Below are 18,143 nucleotides of genomic sequence, written 5' to 3' on the forward strand. Positions count from 1 at the left end.
AAGCCACCCTGCGTGCATTTGGCGTGCGTTTGATATGCGTGGATATGCGTAGGTTCATGCCGCGTATGCAGGTTATATTGCTGCTCTATTCAACCACTGAAAGCGTTCACAACAGGTCTTACGTTCTTGACTAAATTATTTATCAAGATTTGGAGAATGGCAGTCCCCGAACGAATTTCACGAAACATAACACTCACGACACGTGTCTTTTATCGTAAATATTCGCAGACTATTATATATTAAAAGCTCCATGCAATGTCAGTGCTCAAACAATAAAGTGTTGTAATTTTACAGACGTGGCTCTTTACGGGTGTCGTTGTGGCGCCTGTGCGGTGTCATGGTGCAGGCCCTACACGTCCTGTTGAAACTGTTCAGGGCGCCCGAAATTTCGGCATACGCGCGTATGTCGCGTACGCGTTAGGCGGACCCGACCATAGTGTGAACACCGTAGGAGAAGTTCAATGTTCAAGCGCAACGTTAAATCTTGACATCGCAGTTAGTGATTCGGCGAAACTGCCATTTTCGTTCTGCTCCACTTTCCACATTCTTAGCGAGCAATAGTGGAGAAGTATGCCTTAGCAGTGTGGGTGGTCGTGCTTTTGGCCCAGCGCGGTTGAGCGGTTAGCGTGCGTCGTTGATGATGATGATCATTTATTGACATCCCCTTTGAAGCGAGGCGGTGAAAAACAGTCGCCTAGCCTGCTTGATTTAATCAGGTATACCGTACATGTTTTTTCATTCTACCACTTTTGTACACATCTCCATAAACTTTCTTGTTCTTGCTGAAAACTTTTCTATGTGCCTTGTATCGCCACCTGTGCCTGAAATGGATCCGGTCGCATAAATCTCTTCCGTGCTTTATTTTCCACCAATACTTTATAATTTATAAACTTAGATGTGCTTTAAGCTTACCTCGACTTTTGACCGGGTGATGCTTCCGTCCACTTTAAATTCAAGCGCCTCTGGAAGGTTTACGGTGCGCGCTTGGTGACATATCACGGCACCTGGCGGCGAAAATTCGAACTTGAGAGCGGCAGTAGTCATCGGGCACAGACGCCGGCCCGCTGCTTCGCTCACGACTGAACGTGTTGGCTCTAGGCCCGTCATATCCCTGCTCGCCGGCTGAAAAGCGTGCGATGCGAATAACGTTCCCGTAAAACAATCTGCATTCTGGTACGTGTGAAGCCGACAGCATCGATCATTGTCGGCTTCCGCACAACCTTTGCTGTCGCACACGCAGGGAGTATCCCGAGTACCACGTCCTGGGCAGCTTCACCTTCACTTTCTACTCAATGCCGACCATCTTCCTGTGTACCCTCTACCTGTGGTGTTACCTGCTGAGGAGGATGAAGACGGAGCGGTGAGAAGCACCGCCGCTAGCTTCTTCACACTGGTCATCACTCGATATATACGCCGTATATATTAAAAGACCGGTTTGCTTTATTTCTCTCTCGGAAATGTTATCCGGAGTGAGCTATCGACCTATGTCCGTGACCATAGAATATCGGCCTATATTTGTAAACAAAGCTAGCAATAGTACCGAGCTAAGGGAGTTCTTTAGTCGTGCGCGCTCTGTAGCCTATGTGGACATTATCCCATGCTGGATTTACGAAAAACTGCATATCCAACACACCCGAGGGATACGTTGTTTGAGACTGAGTTCTCTGGCAATTTTGACGAGGATGCAATTTGTGGCATCGACTATGAAGATTTGGTAGCTGTGCTTATGGTAAATCAGGGTGTGTCACTTGTATAGTTTATTGGGTTTTATATTTTTGAAAAGATACAGTTCGACCCATATTTGAAGTTATACTTTACTTTTTCGGCGAATTCAATATACAGGGGTCGACCTAAAAGATGCTCTTTATTAGCTGCACGAAATTTATAAAGGAAAGATCCCTGCGGTTGTGATCCTTGATCTAAATTACTCGATAAAACGTGCATTACTTCTACGAGAAATAAAAATGCTTGATTGAATAAGTATCGCAAGTACACTAATTAACTGTTAATAATTCTATGGCGCGTATTTTTATCTACGAAGAGTAGCCTGCGAGTTCTCAAGGCACACCCACTTAGAACGAATACTCAGGACTCCACCAGTTTCGAGATATCAATTTTCGATGTCCGACGAAATGCATTGAAGTTCCAGCTACGTTTGTACTTCAGTGTATAGAACAGACGTTTTTCTGAAAGGTAAGTCGGATAACAGTGCATTTTTGCCGCAACATTGACGGCGCATATCTGGAAACCAGCGCCATCCTCAGAATTAGTTCCAAGTCGATATGCCTTGCAAACGCACCAGCTGCTATTCGTAGATTGAAATATGTGCTGCAGAGTAATTATATTAAAAATTAACTAGCGGAATTGTGCTAATTATTTATTTAGGAATATCGATTTCTCCTGGGAGTAATGACCAATTCGTCGCGTAATTTAGATCAGGGTTTAAAATTCTGCCATTTGCCACAGGCAATATTTAAAAATTCGATGAGCTAAAGTTAACATCCAAAATATTCCGTCAAATACGTTATGTTACTGATTAATAAGCTAAACATTTTCGTTCGGAGATGTATGTTCCCATGAGAAAACTGAGCATTTCTAAGTATAGAAACGGTAAGCGAGACGACTCAATCACCACTGGGTACCTGGTAACCAAAATAAATCGAGCATTAATTTCGCCACCTGTTTCCGTCGTCCGCTGTGTTGCATCGTTTCCCTGTTAAGCGGGTACACAAAATATGTGTTACGTCGATTGCTCTTAACCGAACACCCTTTAGACGTTCTAAATTGCAAATATGAATTTTATGCAAATATGCAAATGGAACTGCAAATATGGACTTTGTGTTTTTTTCCGGATCCTGGAACCAATGGGTTGTTATGAAATTTATGAAAGTTGTGTTCTTTTTCCGGATCCTGGAACCAATGGGTTGTTCCTTGTTGAATGATATACTTAAATGGACTGTCCACAGCTCGGAACATGTCTTTGGATAGTAGGGGGAATAAGAAGAGTGCGTGCCACATTGAAGGAAACAAGCATGCTTGTATTTGGCTCTGAAAGTGGTGCAAGGACGACATGTGGCGGTGCCCGACGGTGAAAGAATGCAACTAATCCCAGTAGCGTCACGTAACCGCCCCCCCCCCTCAAAAAAAAAAAAAAAAAAAAAAAACATGCAGAGAGAGGCATTTTCTTTTTTTACAATATTGTAGTCCCTGACATTGTATTTTATGCTCTTCTGCCAGCTTTTATTTGCGTGAGGGAGTAATTTTTTTTCGTTTCCAGCCAGCGCATGTAGAAAAGTGGCGCCCACTTGTGCAAATGAACGGAGTCACGTTGAACGGAGTGGTGCGTTCGAGATTGCCTCGCGTCCAGTAATCAGTGTTGTAGGCATCCGTACAAAGCTCTACTGAGAGACTACTTAGGACAAAAAATTCAATTCTAAAAATATTTACTAGCCTTCCGGAGTACCACTGCACGATTATAGACACTTCGAATGGCAGGCTTTCTATTGCGCTACAACATAGGAGGTCCTTGAAACACAGTAGAGAGCTCTTTTATTTTAATATTTATGATGACATCGAGGTCCATGTAGCAAAAGGCGTGTTGGTGCTCGTAAGTTTTTATTTCTCAGTATCTCTAATGCGTGATTTTAGTGGGTCGTGCAAACGAAATGACGTAATTAAATGTGTATAGCCATAACGTACCGTACTCCCGTCCTCATATAGAAGCATCTGTTTTGCCGGCTGACGTTTTGCATTACTCTCGTGCACCGTGTAAAAGAATATAACAATAACGAAAATGCAGTGTCATCCTACTCTCGTAAGAGAAAAAAAGCCTTAAATCGTGATCCCGTTATTACCTCCAAGATCGCCGAGCGCCACACTGTACCAACAACCTACTTAGCCTCCGCGATATCAGAGCTCATCTAAAACGTGCAGACGGTATCTATTGAAGATCGCATAAAAAAAGACAGTCACAGTGCTCGAACATCGCTAGCTGGCCTGTCTTTCCCACCGTGAGTGAGCCACTGCGCCAAACATGATCGTAGCTATGATTGTTACCCCATCCCGCCGATGGTGTGCAACAGAGGCTTTCGTTACTCTGAGGTTGTACTCTTCGAAGGCGAAGTTTTCTGAGAAATCAGTATTACTTGCTAGTTTCGTGCTACGCTAGCTAAGGCAGATGACGATTCTTCTACATCGTGAGCATGACCTTCAACATGTATAAGCACTAAGTGATACGAACTGAGTGTACTTGAAGTGGTCAACACTAGGGCAACTACCGCTCTGCTATATACTTAGTAAAGCAATGAAGGGGGCTAGTTGGTGAACGTTCATGGTTATATTGCGCTCAGTTTTACACAGACGATATTAGGGAAGGACAGGACGTGGACGGACGTAGCGCAGCGGGGTTATATTGCGCTACGCCCGTCCACGTCGTGTCCTTCCTTAATATCGTCTGCGTAAAACTGAGCGCAATATAACCATGAGTGCTATATGCTTGCTTGAACTGCCCAAGAAACTCTGCAGCAAAAGTTTTTCATAATATTAAATTATTCAAAATGTTGTCGATAACAACGGCAATAATAATAATAATAATAATAATAATAATAATAATAATAATAATAATAATAATAATAATAATAATAATAATAATACTGATATTAATAATAATAATAATAATACTGATATTAAATGTCAATTTGAACCCATTGTCGGTCTCCAGTTACCCCAGTCTTGTCTGCCGATTTCATCGCATGCCTGCGAACTTTCTAGTATTATCACTCCGTCAAAATTTTGGCAGCTCATCACACGTTTCGTTTCCCTCGTCACATCTTAAAGTCGAATAAACCACTGGTGACCCGTTCGTGTTTCCTGAACTGTGAACTTTCCTTCTTGACTTCTTCCTTCCTCTTCTTGCTTGTCTCGTTTTTAACATTACTACGTGGGCTTAGTATTGCCGTGATATTAAATACTATTTGTTGTCTGTGCGTTGCTGCCTTTTGAACACTTCTGCTCTGCTGAATTCGATTATTCGGCTTTTTTTTCTTTCTGTCAGTATGTGCGCTATTGTATTCGTTCCTATAATGTTCATGTCCTTGGACATGTCCACGTTTGCCTTGAATTCTCAATGGATTGCCCTGCTTCTGACTAATAGTTACTGATGGTACCCACTAATGCCTTTGGGCTACGGGTCAAGAAAGTGGTCATGCTTCTTGCATAACCTTTTAAGAGGCAAAAAAGGAGAAAAAGAACTTGACATCCTCTTATTCTAAACTGCTTCCTCGTAATCTCAACAGGAGTATTAGCTACCTGAGTTTCCTTTCGAAACAGTACTGTTCTCTTCGCATCTCTTGATTGGGGTTACGCGAACCATTTTGCGTTGTCTCGTTCAGCGGTTAGCTCTGGCCAACTTACCAAGTCTCCACGCCGGGCACCTCAAGTTAATCTAATCTGTGGACCAGAAGATCCTGTCTCCACAAATGAGTGCGTGCGTATAGGGAATTAAGTAATGAGAAATTGTTTGTATAGAGTCCTTATGCGTATTGGCCCTATAGCGAAAACAGCTAGCCAAGGCTAAGTCTTGGGCATCATATTTCCCGCGAGTTTCTAAACTTCTACTTTGTTTCAGAGCGAAGATTCGCCAGGAAGAGCGTAGGCTGCCCCCGGGAGTTTTCGAGAACAGGCTGACCCTTCATGGACACTGGAAGTACGCTTTTGTTTTGTTTGCTTCAAGCTTTTCTTCAACTGCGCCAAAAACAGCAGTCAGCATTGCGCCCCTGAACGCGGCATAGATGCAAGCTGGCCCGCAGAAATTTTTGTCCCTTTGATGAACGTGTATATAATAATAATAGTAATAATAATATTTGGGGTTTTACGTGCCAAAACCACTTTCTGATTATGAGGCACGCCGTAGTGGAGGACTCCGGAAATTTTGGCCACCTGGGGTTCCTTAACGTGCACCTAAATCTAAGCACACGGGTGTTTTCGCATTTCGCCCCCATCGAAATGCGGCCGCCGTGGCCGGGATTCGATCCCGCGACCTCGTGCTCAGCAGCCCAACACCATAGCCACTGAGCAACCGCGGCGGGTTGTATATAAGACAGTTTCGTCGCTTCACTGAAGATGTCCTGCTTTAGCGTTATCACTCGTACATTTGTAAAACATTTCACCAACACAGCCTGCCGATTTTTTATATTTACTGAAAAAAAAACACTAAACAATGTTGTACTAGGTAATTCTGAGCGCCAAGAATTCATTTTCACAATGAATAGTGTGTAGCTAAGCACCCCACCTTGAGTAACGCCGGTCTCCTGGATTAACGGTCTAGACAGAGCAGTGCCAAGTCTCACACGGAATGTGCGCTTTACAGATAGCTCTCGATTATGTTTAGCATGTTTCCCCGCACACCCATTGAAGAGAGATCCTGTAAAATACCATATCGCCAGGTAGCGTCGTAGGCTTTTTCCATGTCTAAAAATTCTGAAAAGAAGAATTGTTTGTGCAAAAACGCATATCTTATATTTGACTCTATGCGGATAAGGTGGTCTGTCGTTGACCTATCCTTCCCGGAACCGCAGTGCTACGGCTGTAATAATTTGTTGTTTTCTAAATGGTGAATTAGGCGTCGGTTTATCATCTTTTCCAAGAGCTTGCACAGACAAGTAATTAATGCTATCAGTCTGTAGCTACTGGTCAAGGATGGTTCTTTTTCTTCCTTAACGACGCGAATTATAAAGGCTTATAAATTATACAGAAGACGGAACGTACCCTGCTTCCCATATTGCCTCAAACAATGAGAGGAGCGTGGTTATGTATCTGCTCGATAATTGCATATGAGATGCGATTAGGTCCTGGCGCAGAATCGTTACAACAGATCAGTGCAACGCACAATTCAGCCATACTGAAAGAACTGTTGCACGTACCTCTCAGTTGGTCTGCATTTATGTTCCAATGGCTTTCTTTCTATTCCCTCTTTATGTCTTAAGAATGTGAGTAGTGCGCAGAACTACACTCTTAGGCAAAGTTACACCCTTTGGCTTGCCCCCTTCTGCCACACAACAATAATCGTTATCTGCCTTGATGCGTTTCCTTTCTTTAACGCTGCGAGCCCGGAACTTTCCAGTAACGAACGGCACGCGCGTTATCAGAAGGGGCACTCCAAAGGGTGTAAACTGTTCTATGCTGATAACGCGCGTGCCGTTCGTTACTGGAAAGTACCGGGCTCGCAGCGTTAAAGAAAGGAAACGCATCAAGGCAGATAACGATTATTGTTGTGTGGCAGAAGGGGCGAGCCAAGAGGTGTAACTTTGCCTAGGAGTGTAGACACAAGTTCAAAGTGGGGCCCAGGATAATTCGTTTGATCTTCCATGCTATTCTCTTAGTTATTCACTAACGGCATCGATTGTGTTTGCCGTCATTTTATTTTCCTCACCCTGTCCGAAGCTTGAAGGTAAATTTTCTACAGTTGGAAACTCTCGTAGAAGACCCCGAGCTTTGTTTTGGATTTGACGCCTCTTCCTACATTGCTCATTCCACCAAGGGACGCGTCGTTCATTAGAAGATCCATTTGTTTGTGGGATGGACGTTGAACCAGCATGAGTAATGAAAGCTGTGCAGTACGCAACTGCGTCATCAATGCTGAAGGCTGCGACGTGACCTCGCTTCAAATGTGGTACGTTCTCGGAAAACCTTCCCAGTCGGCTGTGTCGAGCTTCCATCTGGGTATATGCGGAATGTATTGTACATATTTCGTGGAGCTCAATACTATTGCAAACTGTTCACTTCCATACGGATTTTTGATCACGCTCCAGTCTAACTACATCATCAAAACTGCGCTCTGCGCTTATCACGATGGCGGGCTTTCTGGTCGAAGTGCGGCCTCATGCAGGGGCCGTGGATGGATGTTATGAGCGTCCCCTTTGGAACGGGGTGGTGGGTGGCGCCACCAAGCTGTTGCTATTATACTGCCTAATGTCCTGCCTAGGTTAAAAAGACACTATGAACCCTCACAACCAAATTTTCTGACCCCCTATTGCAAACTTTGCTTTGCTGTCGGATGGATGGATGGATGGATGTTATGAGCGTCCCCTTTGGAACGGGGCGGTGGGTTGCGCCACAAAGCTCCTGCTACTGTACTGCTTAATGTCCTACCTACGTTAAAAAAATACACACGCACACACACACAAAACACTATGAACTCCCACAACAAAACTTTCTGATCCCCAATTGCGAACGTTGCTTTTGTACGTCTCCGTTTTTTTTTTTGTCGTTTCCCTACTTTTCTTCTACCAATCTTCCAATCGCCTCTTACTAATGTCTATTGCGGACATGTTTATTTTTCCCCTGCTCTCGCTGGACCCAAGGGTTTCAAGAAGGCCAGGTGTGCCTAAATCGACCGCGGGGCAGATGTCTTCACATTCTAATAAAACGTGCTCCATCGTTTCCCCAGCTTTACCGCGATGCGGCGGAGGCAAGCGCCATCTGGAAGTCTTTCAAGGAAGCGGGCGCGCTGCTCCGTGGACTCTGACATATTTATGCGCCGGTGTGCGCAAATGGCGGACGCCGTTTCCTGTCTGTGATTTGTAGAAACACTGGAAAAGTGGTTTGTTTGAGTGTTCGCGTAACAGAATGATGTTTTCTCTTATATTCAAATTACAATCCGAGAGCTATCACGTCTGTAGGTAGTGTGTAAGTTGTAGTTTACGATTTTTCCACGCATTTTAGGGTTCCGAAATTCCATTAGTTCATTGAACTGCTTGCGTCATAGGAACGGCCTTTTTGCCGATGCGACGTCTGACACCGGACACCGAATTTTCTGCGGCACGAGGTCCTTAACGCTATCACGTTAACACGCCACACTATGTCGCGACCAGCCTTGCTACTGCCGTCCGCGGCAACCCAATAACTCCGAAACGTTACGAAGTTTACGGACAAACTAAACATATCCAATATAAGATGTTGAAATCAGAAAGGCTATATATCTCGACACCTTATGTTGGTGCAGTGTTGGTATGAGTCCCAGCTATGTGTCCGTGGCTATATATGTGCTTTCACCCCGTTCTGCAGCTTCCGGGAACTCTCTACCTTGGCAGTTGCTATCATGGCGTTGGTCGTCTCAGCCATTCCGAAGTCTGCGTGGACGTTCGTTTTCTCTAGAAGGTCGGTGTTCATCTCCACTGTTGCTGCCGAATTCTGTCTAAAATCTGGTTACAGTCATTTTGACCCGGTAATGCCCAACGTATCGTTTTTGCTACGCCGAGTGTGATTGCTTAAAACTCTGATTTAGGCTCAGGAGACCTAGGATGTAGTCTATACTACATATAAGTATAAGTTTTTTATGAGCTTGACCAAGCTTTCAGTTGTGGTTAGTTCATTAAACCTATTACTAATTTTACTGTGATATACGGCCGTTCAAAGCCCATTGGCGCCGTCGCCGTTGCTGCCGCCGTGCCTTGTTGCCTAAGCAGGTGGGCAACGCGCACCTATTCGCGCTTAGGCCTACCGCGCACTCAGTGTTGGTGGTCACGTGATCCGCTTGGTGGTCCGGAGGCGCCGCACGGCAAAATGATAGCGGCAAGAAGGAACTTACTCTCTGGAAGAAGCGCGCGCGCTCCCCGCTGCAGGTGCTCCTCATCGCACTAGCGTTGTTACTGCGGGAATTCATGGTAGTTAGCAACGCTAACTCTGTTCACGTGTCTCTTTGGGCGCCTGACAGCACCAGGCGGGTCAGCGAATGCTTACTCCGTCCTACACTGATCATGAACTACAAGCTTCGTGTGACATTCTAATGCCTTGTTATCGCTATCAGTGAGTGGGCAATTCTGCAACTTTTCTATGATATGCTGCTTGGAAGGCGAAAAACTGCGTTTCTACTGCCCCGATATTTTCTACTCTTTTGCCTATCACGAATACAGCGTATTTCTTTTTTTTTTTTGCCTCGCCTCCTCCTGGGTCCCCACGCCCTCTCTGCTTGCAGCCAAGTGACACCCGAAACCATCGTTCTCCTGCTCTCGCTGTCGCTGTTCTCGCTTCCTGCGCAGCCAGGCACAGCGTCGACAGCTCCGGTGCTGCCCTGGGCGGAGGCCAGGGCCCGCTTCCCCTGGAGCTGCATGGCGCTCACCGCCTGCGGGCAAGTCCATGTCGTGTTCTTCCAGGTGAGCGCGTGACGCCTGGTTCTTGTTCAAAGGATGAGCTCGATTGCTGAGTTGCACTTCTGGAACATCGAAAGCGTCATTGTTACCCTTAAAGAATAGGCTGGCGACGCCGGCTTGACATACTATATATATATATATATATATATATATATATATATATATATATATATATATATATATATATATATATATATATATATATATATATATATATATATACGCACACACCACTATCATGCGATCGGCTTCTTCCGCTTCACATACCCCTAATGCAGATTCATTAAAAACTCCAAAGAAGTTTAACTGCTTAAAGGGACGCTAAAGGTTGATATTACGCCAATGGGGACTGTTGAAATACCATTCCAGAAACCTCGACACGCTTGTTTAATGCGAAGAAGAGCCTTAATTTAAGAGAAAATGCGTTCTGAAGCGTCCGCGTACCTCTAGCGCAGTTCGAATCGCCCGCCCTCCGACCAAGGAGTGGTGACGTCATGGTCTCATAGTGACGTTGCGCCGTCGGTGAGTAAAACAGCGCCCGCAGAAGGCGCTACGGCTTTTCTGCGCAAAACGCAAACGCGCGGCCAGAAACAGAGCCACAACAGAGCCGACAGCAGCGCGAAAGCGGAACTATATGGTGGCTAGAAAAAGGGAAGTGCGAGGCGATAAGCTGGTTGTTTATTTTATGACGCCAACATTGACGCTCGTTGCAATGGACGACCCTGACAACGACACATTGGCTCGCGATGCTGGGCTTGACTTCAGCGATTGAAGCACTGATGAACGTGACCTGCTGCCGAGGACTCACACTGCCTGCGTCGTTGCGTACTACTACGACGGCAACTGTATGTCATGGCTGTACATATTCGCACATTTGTGGCTTTTCCTTCGTGAAAATCAAATGCCACAATCACCGCCCCGTCTTCGACCTGCAGTTGTTCTTGCGCTTCGGTGAATGCAGGCAAGACCGACGGAACAGCGCTAAGGGAAAGTGCATTCCACGCGACTTCAGTAAGTCGGCGTTGAACTCGTAATCCTCTGGACGAAAGTGCAGCGGGCACACTATGCGATTTTTCGGCTCTTTGCCAACGCGTTGTGGCAGAGGTACGGCACTTAACCACTTCGAACGGAGAGGTTCACTCGTTGGCGCACAGTGATAAGTAACGTTGGATTCGCCGCTGCAACTGCCCTTGGCCAAGTTCCGCGGACCGTTCGCGCATCCCACAACATAACATGGACGTGGCATTCTCGCTGCTTGTTCCAAATGAAAGTTTCGCGAGCCAGCAGAACCAGCGCAGCACGACGCGATAACGAAACCAAAGCGCGCGCGGCGCAGAGTCGAGCGCGCAGAGTCGAGCGAAAGCGAAACCTTTCGACCACCCATACTAGTGAAGGGTAACGTCAAAATGTTATTTTTTCTTATAATCGAACAGTAGTAGACAAGTAGCATTTTCTCCCGTCTTATAACCTAATGAAATGATCTTTTTAATACGAGTAGTTGAGTACTAGTGACATAAATTATGATGAGGATTGGCTTCGTCATCGGGCTAGTACCGGAATGTCGCTGGGGGGTCTCAAATCGAGTCATGCATTTACCTCAATTTCTCGGCTACTAAAGCTCTGTTCGCGATTATATTGACGCCTTAGACGTTCTAGAGCATTGCTTTATCACTTTAACTTGACTTCATAGTAACCTTTAGTGTTCCTTTAAGCCTAGAAGAGGTGCTTCCAGCCTGTTCTTTTAGTGGAGGTGTATGTTCGAGTATACAGGAACGTCCTGTAATAGGTAGCGGAACCGACAAACTACCTTGACTTCGCTTGATTGCATGTGGCTGCCCGATTCCTTGCTCTGAACGGCCCCAGCGTTCGGGCGTGAACGACGTGCTGGTGTCGTGGGTGAAGAGCATGTCCAACCAGACGTCGCGGTTTTTCCTTTCTGTACTGGGCGCCCTGTCCACAGTGACGGCCGAGCTGACAAGCAAGGACAGGGGCATCTCGTTCCTCCTGCCCACGCTGGATGCCATCGTGAGTGCTGATGCCTAGGCCTATTGCGAGGCTATACAGTGGCGCATGACACCACCTATAGGCGACTCGGATAATTGTTATAGGCTAGAAGCGCGGGAAAACATAAAGACGGCGCGTTATTTGAGGAATTCAGTGAAAGCATCCGCGACGCCTACTACAGAATCCGTATTGTCGAACCGAACCAGAAGCACCTGGTATAAACATTTGGCATTTAAATTTTTTTGTTAATCAAAGTAGAAGTAACGCTAAACCGCAGTATAAAAATCAGTTTGTACAATTCGCAAAAAAAAAAGAATAGTTCATAAAATGAAGAAGCGCGAGCAAAACAGGTATTATAATAAAAGTGCAGTTACAATGTAAATATTTCTTTTCTTGCCCTCATAATGTCACTCGCACGTTACTATTATTATTTTTTGCCGTCCATCACTTTCACAGCATTATCATTGCTATCAAGTTATCGATGGGCAGAAGACGCCCGCCCCTTCCATGATCCGCGGATCGGATTCGGGGACTGACCACCGTCCTCGCCGCTATTTTGATTTGACGTTGCGTGTATTTCTCGGCACGAGTGTTTTCACCCGACAAAGAGTTAGACCGTTACCGAACACTTTTGGCAAAGCTTGCTTCTGCACCGCCACTACAACGTGACGACATGTACGCCGCTGCCGAGTGGCCTCGTAGAGCCACAGTGAAAGTGACCGCGGTGCGGAAGCAGACAAGGGACGGACCACGTAGACAGACACGAAGGCCGACTTCGGACTCAAGGTTCGTTTTCGGTTTGACAGACACGTATACACAAATTCGTTAACCTTTGACCGCGAGACGCATGGGAAACAAATTAACAATCACGGGATTCGCACAAAAACACAACAAACGTAAAAGTCTACAACGGAACATCATTACATGGCACAATATCTAAAGTGTGATAGTTCTTTCTTGGACAGGGCTGTACCTTTTTTATACCGTCCTTATACCGTGTTGCTGTAGAGCCGGCGTCAACCGTGGTACTACTGTCTACGGAGTATTTATTTTTATTTTTTTACTGAACATTAACTACGGCTTGCAGCTCAATTTCGCTTGTTCAGGTGGATTACTTGAAGCGGCTGATATTATATGCTTAACGGAATGATAAATCGCAGTATTCTAATCACCGAGTTACGCTCCCGATTTCGTCGATTATCAAGTTCGGTGCACACTGTATGAAGTCATATGTGCTTAGGTGATATTCGTCACCGTAGCACAAGGTTCGAGGTATCCGTCCCTGAAATATGCCACGAAATACATTAGTGTTTCAATTAACACGTTTCCAATCGCCCCGTTCGCTTGATGCAGGCAGGAATAAACTGCGAGACTAGCGCATTTTTTTCTCCTACCCCAGCTGCGGGATGGACTCTTAGTGACGGATACCTTAGATCAAAATAACCTACTCAGGTAATTTCAGCTAAGTGGCCTCATTCGTGGGATCGCGAAATAAGGGACTAACAAAGAATATCTAAGCTACGTTATTTAGCTAATTGAACATTGTGATTTTCGTGAAAATAATCTCCTCTTTATAACAATCCACAGGAAGAGGGAACACTGCTTCCGGCGATCTTTAAAACATATCTTCGTTTAAAAGCGTGGTATGCGTAACCATGCGAAAAAAAAAATCAGGCAATGAAACCAACTAAATCATAGGAAAAATAATTATTTTGTTTATTTAAATGTAGAAATAGGAATGCAAAGAATGTTGGGGGGGGAGGGGGAGTTAAGGCGGACGCAAAGATAAGTTGCCGTAAGTGGGGCCGACCCAACACCTTGCTCATTACGCACGTGCGGTGCTTTGCCACCTAAACTACCGCGGGGCCATCCGCCCGTCTACTGTCCTTCGTATGTCTGTGCGAATGGATGGATGCATATTCGCACAGGAGGACCTGATGCCGCCGAAGCCTCAGTGGGGTGAAGCCAAGGAAGGGAAGGGTGCGTCCATATCAACACTGACCCCGCAAGGTTCCACAGCGCAATTAAAGCGCTGCGCGTGTGTCCCGTAGCGTATAGCCCGTCGTTAAGGGTCCGCACTGCGTATACGTATGTGGGCAAGATTAGCCATGCGTCAATCACGTGGCGCCGACGACCGTGCTACAGCGCCAGGCTTGCGGTTAGACGAACGTTCTACATTCGTCTGCTCGAACGTGAGCAGCACTGGCTAACACTCCCACAGCTGATCGTGTATACGCTTGCGAAAATGCCCAAGAAAGTGGTCAATAAAGTTCTTGATCGCGTATAATGTACGGAATATCAAGGGTAACTCGACTCCCACCTTATTTCTCCGTCGAATTTCATTCTGTATTTTTTTTGGTACATTATTCCTACATTTCATTCAAACATAACTGTGAATTTCCCCTGTGCTTTATCTGTCTTCGTTGCCTGTTTTCTTTTTTTTTTTTTTGTTTCGTGAGTTTGTGACTAACAAAACATTGACCTCCTCGGATTGCCTTATTCTTCTCGCCGCTCACGTAGTATGTACGTGGCTTAACTTTGACGTCAGAGATATCTGATCAGTCTTTGTCAATAGACCGTCGCCGTGCCTGTGCCCGAGACGGGTGGCGGTGTTTTTGAGGGTACATTGTCATTTGATTTTAATGAGCCGTCAGGTACGACTACTAATTAGGCAGCACAAGTGTGCCGCACAACAGTATTTGCGCCATTCTTTTTTTCGACCTTCATCGGGCGTAACAGTTGAGCGGACGAAGAAGACAACCGCGAGGCCCAGTGTTATTTGACGCGGTCGTTCTTCGTAGCCTTAATTCTGAGTTTAACTTTCATTCACGGAATTTCAACATCCGAAATGCAGCACCGAGTCCATTAGAGGCGCCGTAATGTCTAGCTGTGGGCTAATTTATAAAAACTGGAATCCTTTAGATCAAAAAGTTACCACAACTAGGAGTCGAACCGGTGACTTCCTGGTTAGCAACCAATTATCGGAACCACTAAGCTGTTGTGGCAGGTTCGACCCTAATCTTACTCATTCTCCAGCGGCCTCACGGAAATTCAGTAAGCTCAGCTATGTACGCTATATACTCTCCATCTGGCGAAGGTTTACAATCAGTTGGCGTGATTTTAGATAGAGTTAGTTGGGTGTCCTGGAAGGCCACTGCTGAAGGGAACGCAAGGCCTAGCCGAATTAGAAAAATGCTTCTTGCCTGGCACTTACTATTAGCCATTTGTATTATGTCCTTGTTTTCTTCCTTACGAGCATGTTTAGTTGTAGCAGGTCAAACCTTGGTTCTGATGAACGTTAACGGCCCTGCTAGGTTAAGACCGGCTTCGATGAAGCACTCAGAGTGCTCGACCGATGCCTGCGATGTGGGCGGTGCAGATTCGAGCCCGGAAGGTGAACCCGCTGATGCTGATGCTGCCCGTGACTCGGCTGGCCTCGGCCACCTTCTCCATATCGACGTCATCGCAGAATAACGCTCTGCTCAGGGATTGCGGTGGTCTGTCAGCTCTTGACATGGTGAGTGTTGAGAATAGTTAGTGTCTGTACCATACTTCTGTCTGTTTTAGTTTTTCTTAACCGTTTCAGTGACGCTGTCACTCCGCAGTGCTTTTTGTGTGTGCATGCGGAGGCGACATGCTAGAGGAGGAGTTGTGTAAGAACAAACGTTGCTACAAACTAACAAAACCATACATTGAAGTGAAAACTGTTGGTTTGTGACTATCGAGTAACAGTAATCACAAAGATTGCCTAACATAAATTAAGGGAACTTTCAGTATAGTCATAAAAATGGCCTGGTATATATCTGAAGGCTGTGGAGAGTGGTTATATATATATATATATATATATATATATATATATATATATATATAAGAAGAAATAGCACTGTTCGTGTAGTCTCTCAGCGCCTTCAAAATTCGTAAACGGTTGTTAAAAAATCACAATAGGTACCGGCTTGCATCTTTGTACTTTGGTACTGCATCATCTTCAGCCAATTTTTATGCCCACTATTGGGCGAAGGCCTTTCCCTGCGATATCCAATTACCCCTGTCTTGCGCTAGCTGACTCCAGCTTGCTCCTGCAAATTTCCAAATTTCATCATTCTACCTAATTTTCTGCCGCCCTCGACGGCGTTTCCCTTCGCTTGGAACCTATTCCGTAACTCTAGTGGTCCACCGGTTATCTACCCTACGCATTACATGGCCTGCCCAGCTCCACTTTTTTCCTCTAAATGTCATCTAGAATCCGCTATCCCCGTTTGCTATATAAGCGTATGTAACCGTAATGTTTACCGGTAAACGCTGAACGCGAACGCTATGCACCGAGGCGGGCTTTCCTGTAAAAACGCGGCCTTTTGCGTGGGCCGCGATGCGGCGGAGGCGAGCGCCATCTGGAGGTATTGCGAGGAACCTGGCGCGCCGCTGCGTGGCCACCGAGACGTACGCGTGCAAATGGCGGGCGCCACGGCCAGTGTGCGAATTGTAGAAACGCTGGAAAAGGGGTTTCTTTGAGTTTTCGCGTAACATAATTATGTTTTCTCGCATAGTCAAATTACAATTCGAGAGATACCATGTCTGTAGGTTGTGTGCATGTCGTAGTTTGCGATTTTCGTGCGTATTTTAGCTTGAGAAATTCAATTCACAAAATTCCTTGCTTCACATGGATGGCCTGGGTATGGGTGGTTCGAAACTCATTTTACCGGAACGACGTAGGACGCCGACGCAGGATTTTCCGCGACACGGGCTCCTTAACGCTGTCGCGTTAAAAGCGCCGAACGTATCGATGATACAGAAAGACACTATGGGAAAAACCGCTCTGCGTGCACAAGTCGTCTTCTAGTGTCCTGGTGATTTATTGTGCTCTAACTCCCGCTCGTGCGCACTTTACAACGCTATCCGCTGCTAGCGTGAGGTGTTTCACAACCGCTGCTTACTGTTGCACTTAATAATCACTTTGTTGAGATCTTGAAGAAAGGGGGTAAACCGAGGGGCCCGATTTTATTATTCATATCATGAGAAGCCAACAAACAAGGACACCAAGGAACACATAGGGGAAATTACTTGTACTTACTAATTGAATTAAGGAAATGATAAATTAGTGACCATCAATGTGGATGAAAAAAAAAAACAACTTGCCGCAGCCGGGGAACGATCCCAAGTTTTCGCATTACGGTTGCGATGCTGCAACCAGTTCAGCTACCGCGGCGCGGTAGCTCAACTCATCTAACCGTCCTCGTGCAACCGTCTTGGGGCGGTAAGCATATTCCGGTCAAGTCCTGGATAATGAACGTTTGTAGGCGAGAGGTACAGATACCATCTCAGACACAAATTCGTGCATCCACAGAATGCGTGCTGCTGTTCTTGCAGATTACCATTGGAGGACAGCTACACATCGTGTTCGCGGTGCTGGAGTTACTCAGCATCCTGACAGTTGGCTACGCCATGTTCGACCTGGATTCATTTCCTTACTGGGCACTCCCCAACGCAACCAGGACTACGGAGCGGATATGACGGAGCGGATATGACGGACTAACGCGAGCCCATCCTTTCAGGGCTTTGTGGTTTTATTAATAATTGCCGTTTAAATGGGTGTATTATATTGCCTTCGATATTTCTTGAACGAGCTGTGGTGCAGCAATGCACTTCTTTCGGCGAGTTCATTCATTCAAAAAAGTAAAATATCATAGCGCAATAAATTCTATGACAAAGACAGCGCACAGTATCTTTTCCTTGTTATTGGTTTTTGACGCTGCATTGCTGTTAAAGTCATCTGTCATCTGCATGGTTAACTATTTAATTCCGCAGGTCACTGTTACTGTTCTTATTTGAGATCTTATTTGCGATTTTTTTTTGGGGGGGGGGGCTTTTGTGTGTGGGCGCTATTCTATATATACGTCAGAACTTTGCAGCATAGCGTTAAACGCAATCTTGATTGCCCTTACAGTTCCTATTACGGTATTCTGCGCGTTTACGCCGTGAAGTTCAGTACAGATG

The 18,143-nt window shown here is 45.7% G+C and overlaps 1 protein-coding gene across 1 annotated transcript in view; it reads left to right on the plus strand.

Moving 5' to 3' along the window:
- The window catches only part of LOC142563405 (solute carrier family 13 member 1-like), a 52,612-nt gene extending 34,689 nt beyond the window's left edge, over window positions 1-17,923 (plus strand). The window contains exons 8-14 of the mRNA XM_075673958.1: window positions 1,241-1,360; window positions 5,627-5,704; window positions 9,064-9,156; window positions 9,974-10,151; window positions 12,012-12,173; window positions 15,532-15,669; window positions 17,517-17,923. Coding sequence (XP_075530073.1) covers window positions 1,241-1,360; window positions 5,627-5,704; window positions 9,064-9,156; window positions 9,974-10,151; window positions 12,012-12,173; window positions 15,532-15,669; window positions 17,517-17,660 — 913 coding nt within the window. The 3' untranslated portion in view covers window positions 17,661-17,923. The remainder of the gene's footprint in view (window positions 1-1,240; window positions 1,361-5,626; window positions 5,705-9,063; window positions 9,157-9,973; window positions 10,152-12,011; window positions 12,174-15,531; window positions 15,670-17,516) is intronic.
- Window positions 17,924-18,143: the final 220 nt, after the last annotated feature.

This window comes from Dermacentor variabilis, chromosome 11, assembly GCF_050947875.1.
Source record: "Dermacentor variabilis isolate Ectoservices chromosome 11, ASM5094787v1, whole genome shotgun sequence".
In the NCBI taxonomy this organism is placed as follows: Eukaryota; Metazoa; Arthropoda; class Arachnida; order Ixodida; family Ixodidae; genus Dermacentor; species Dermacentor variabilis.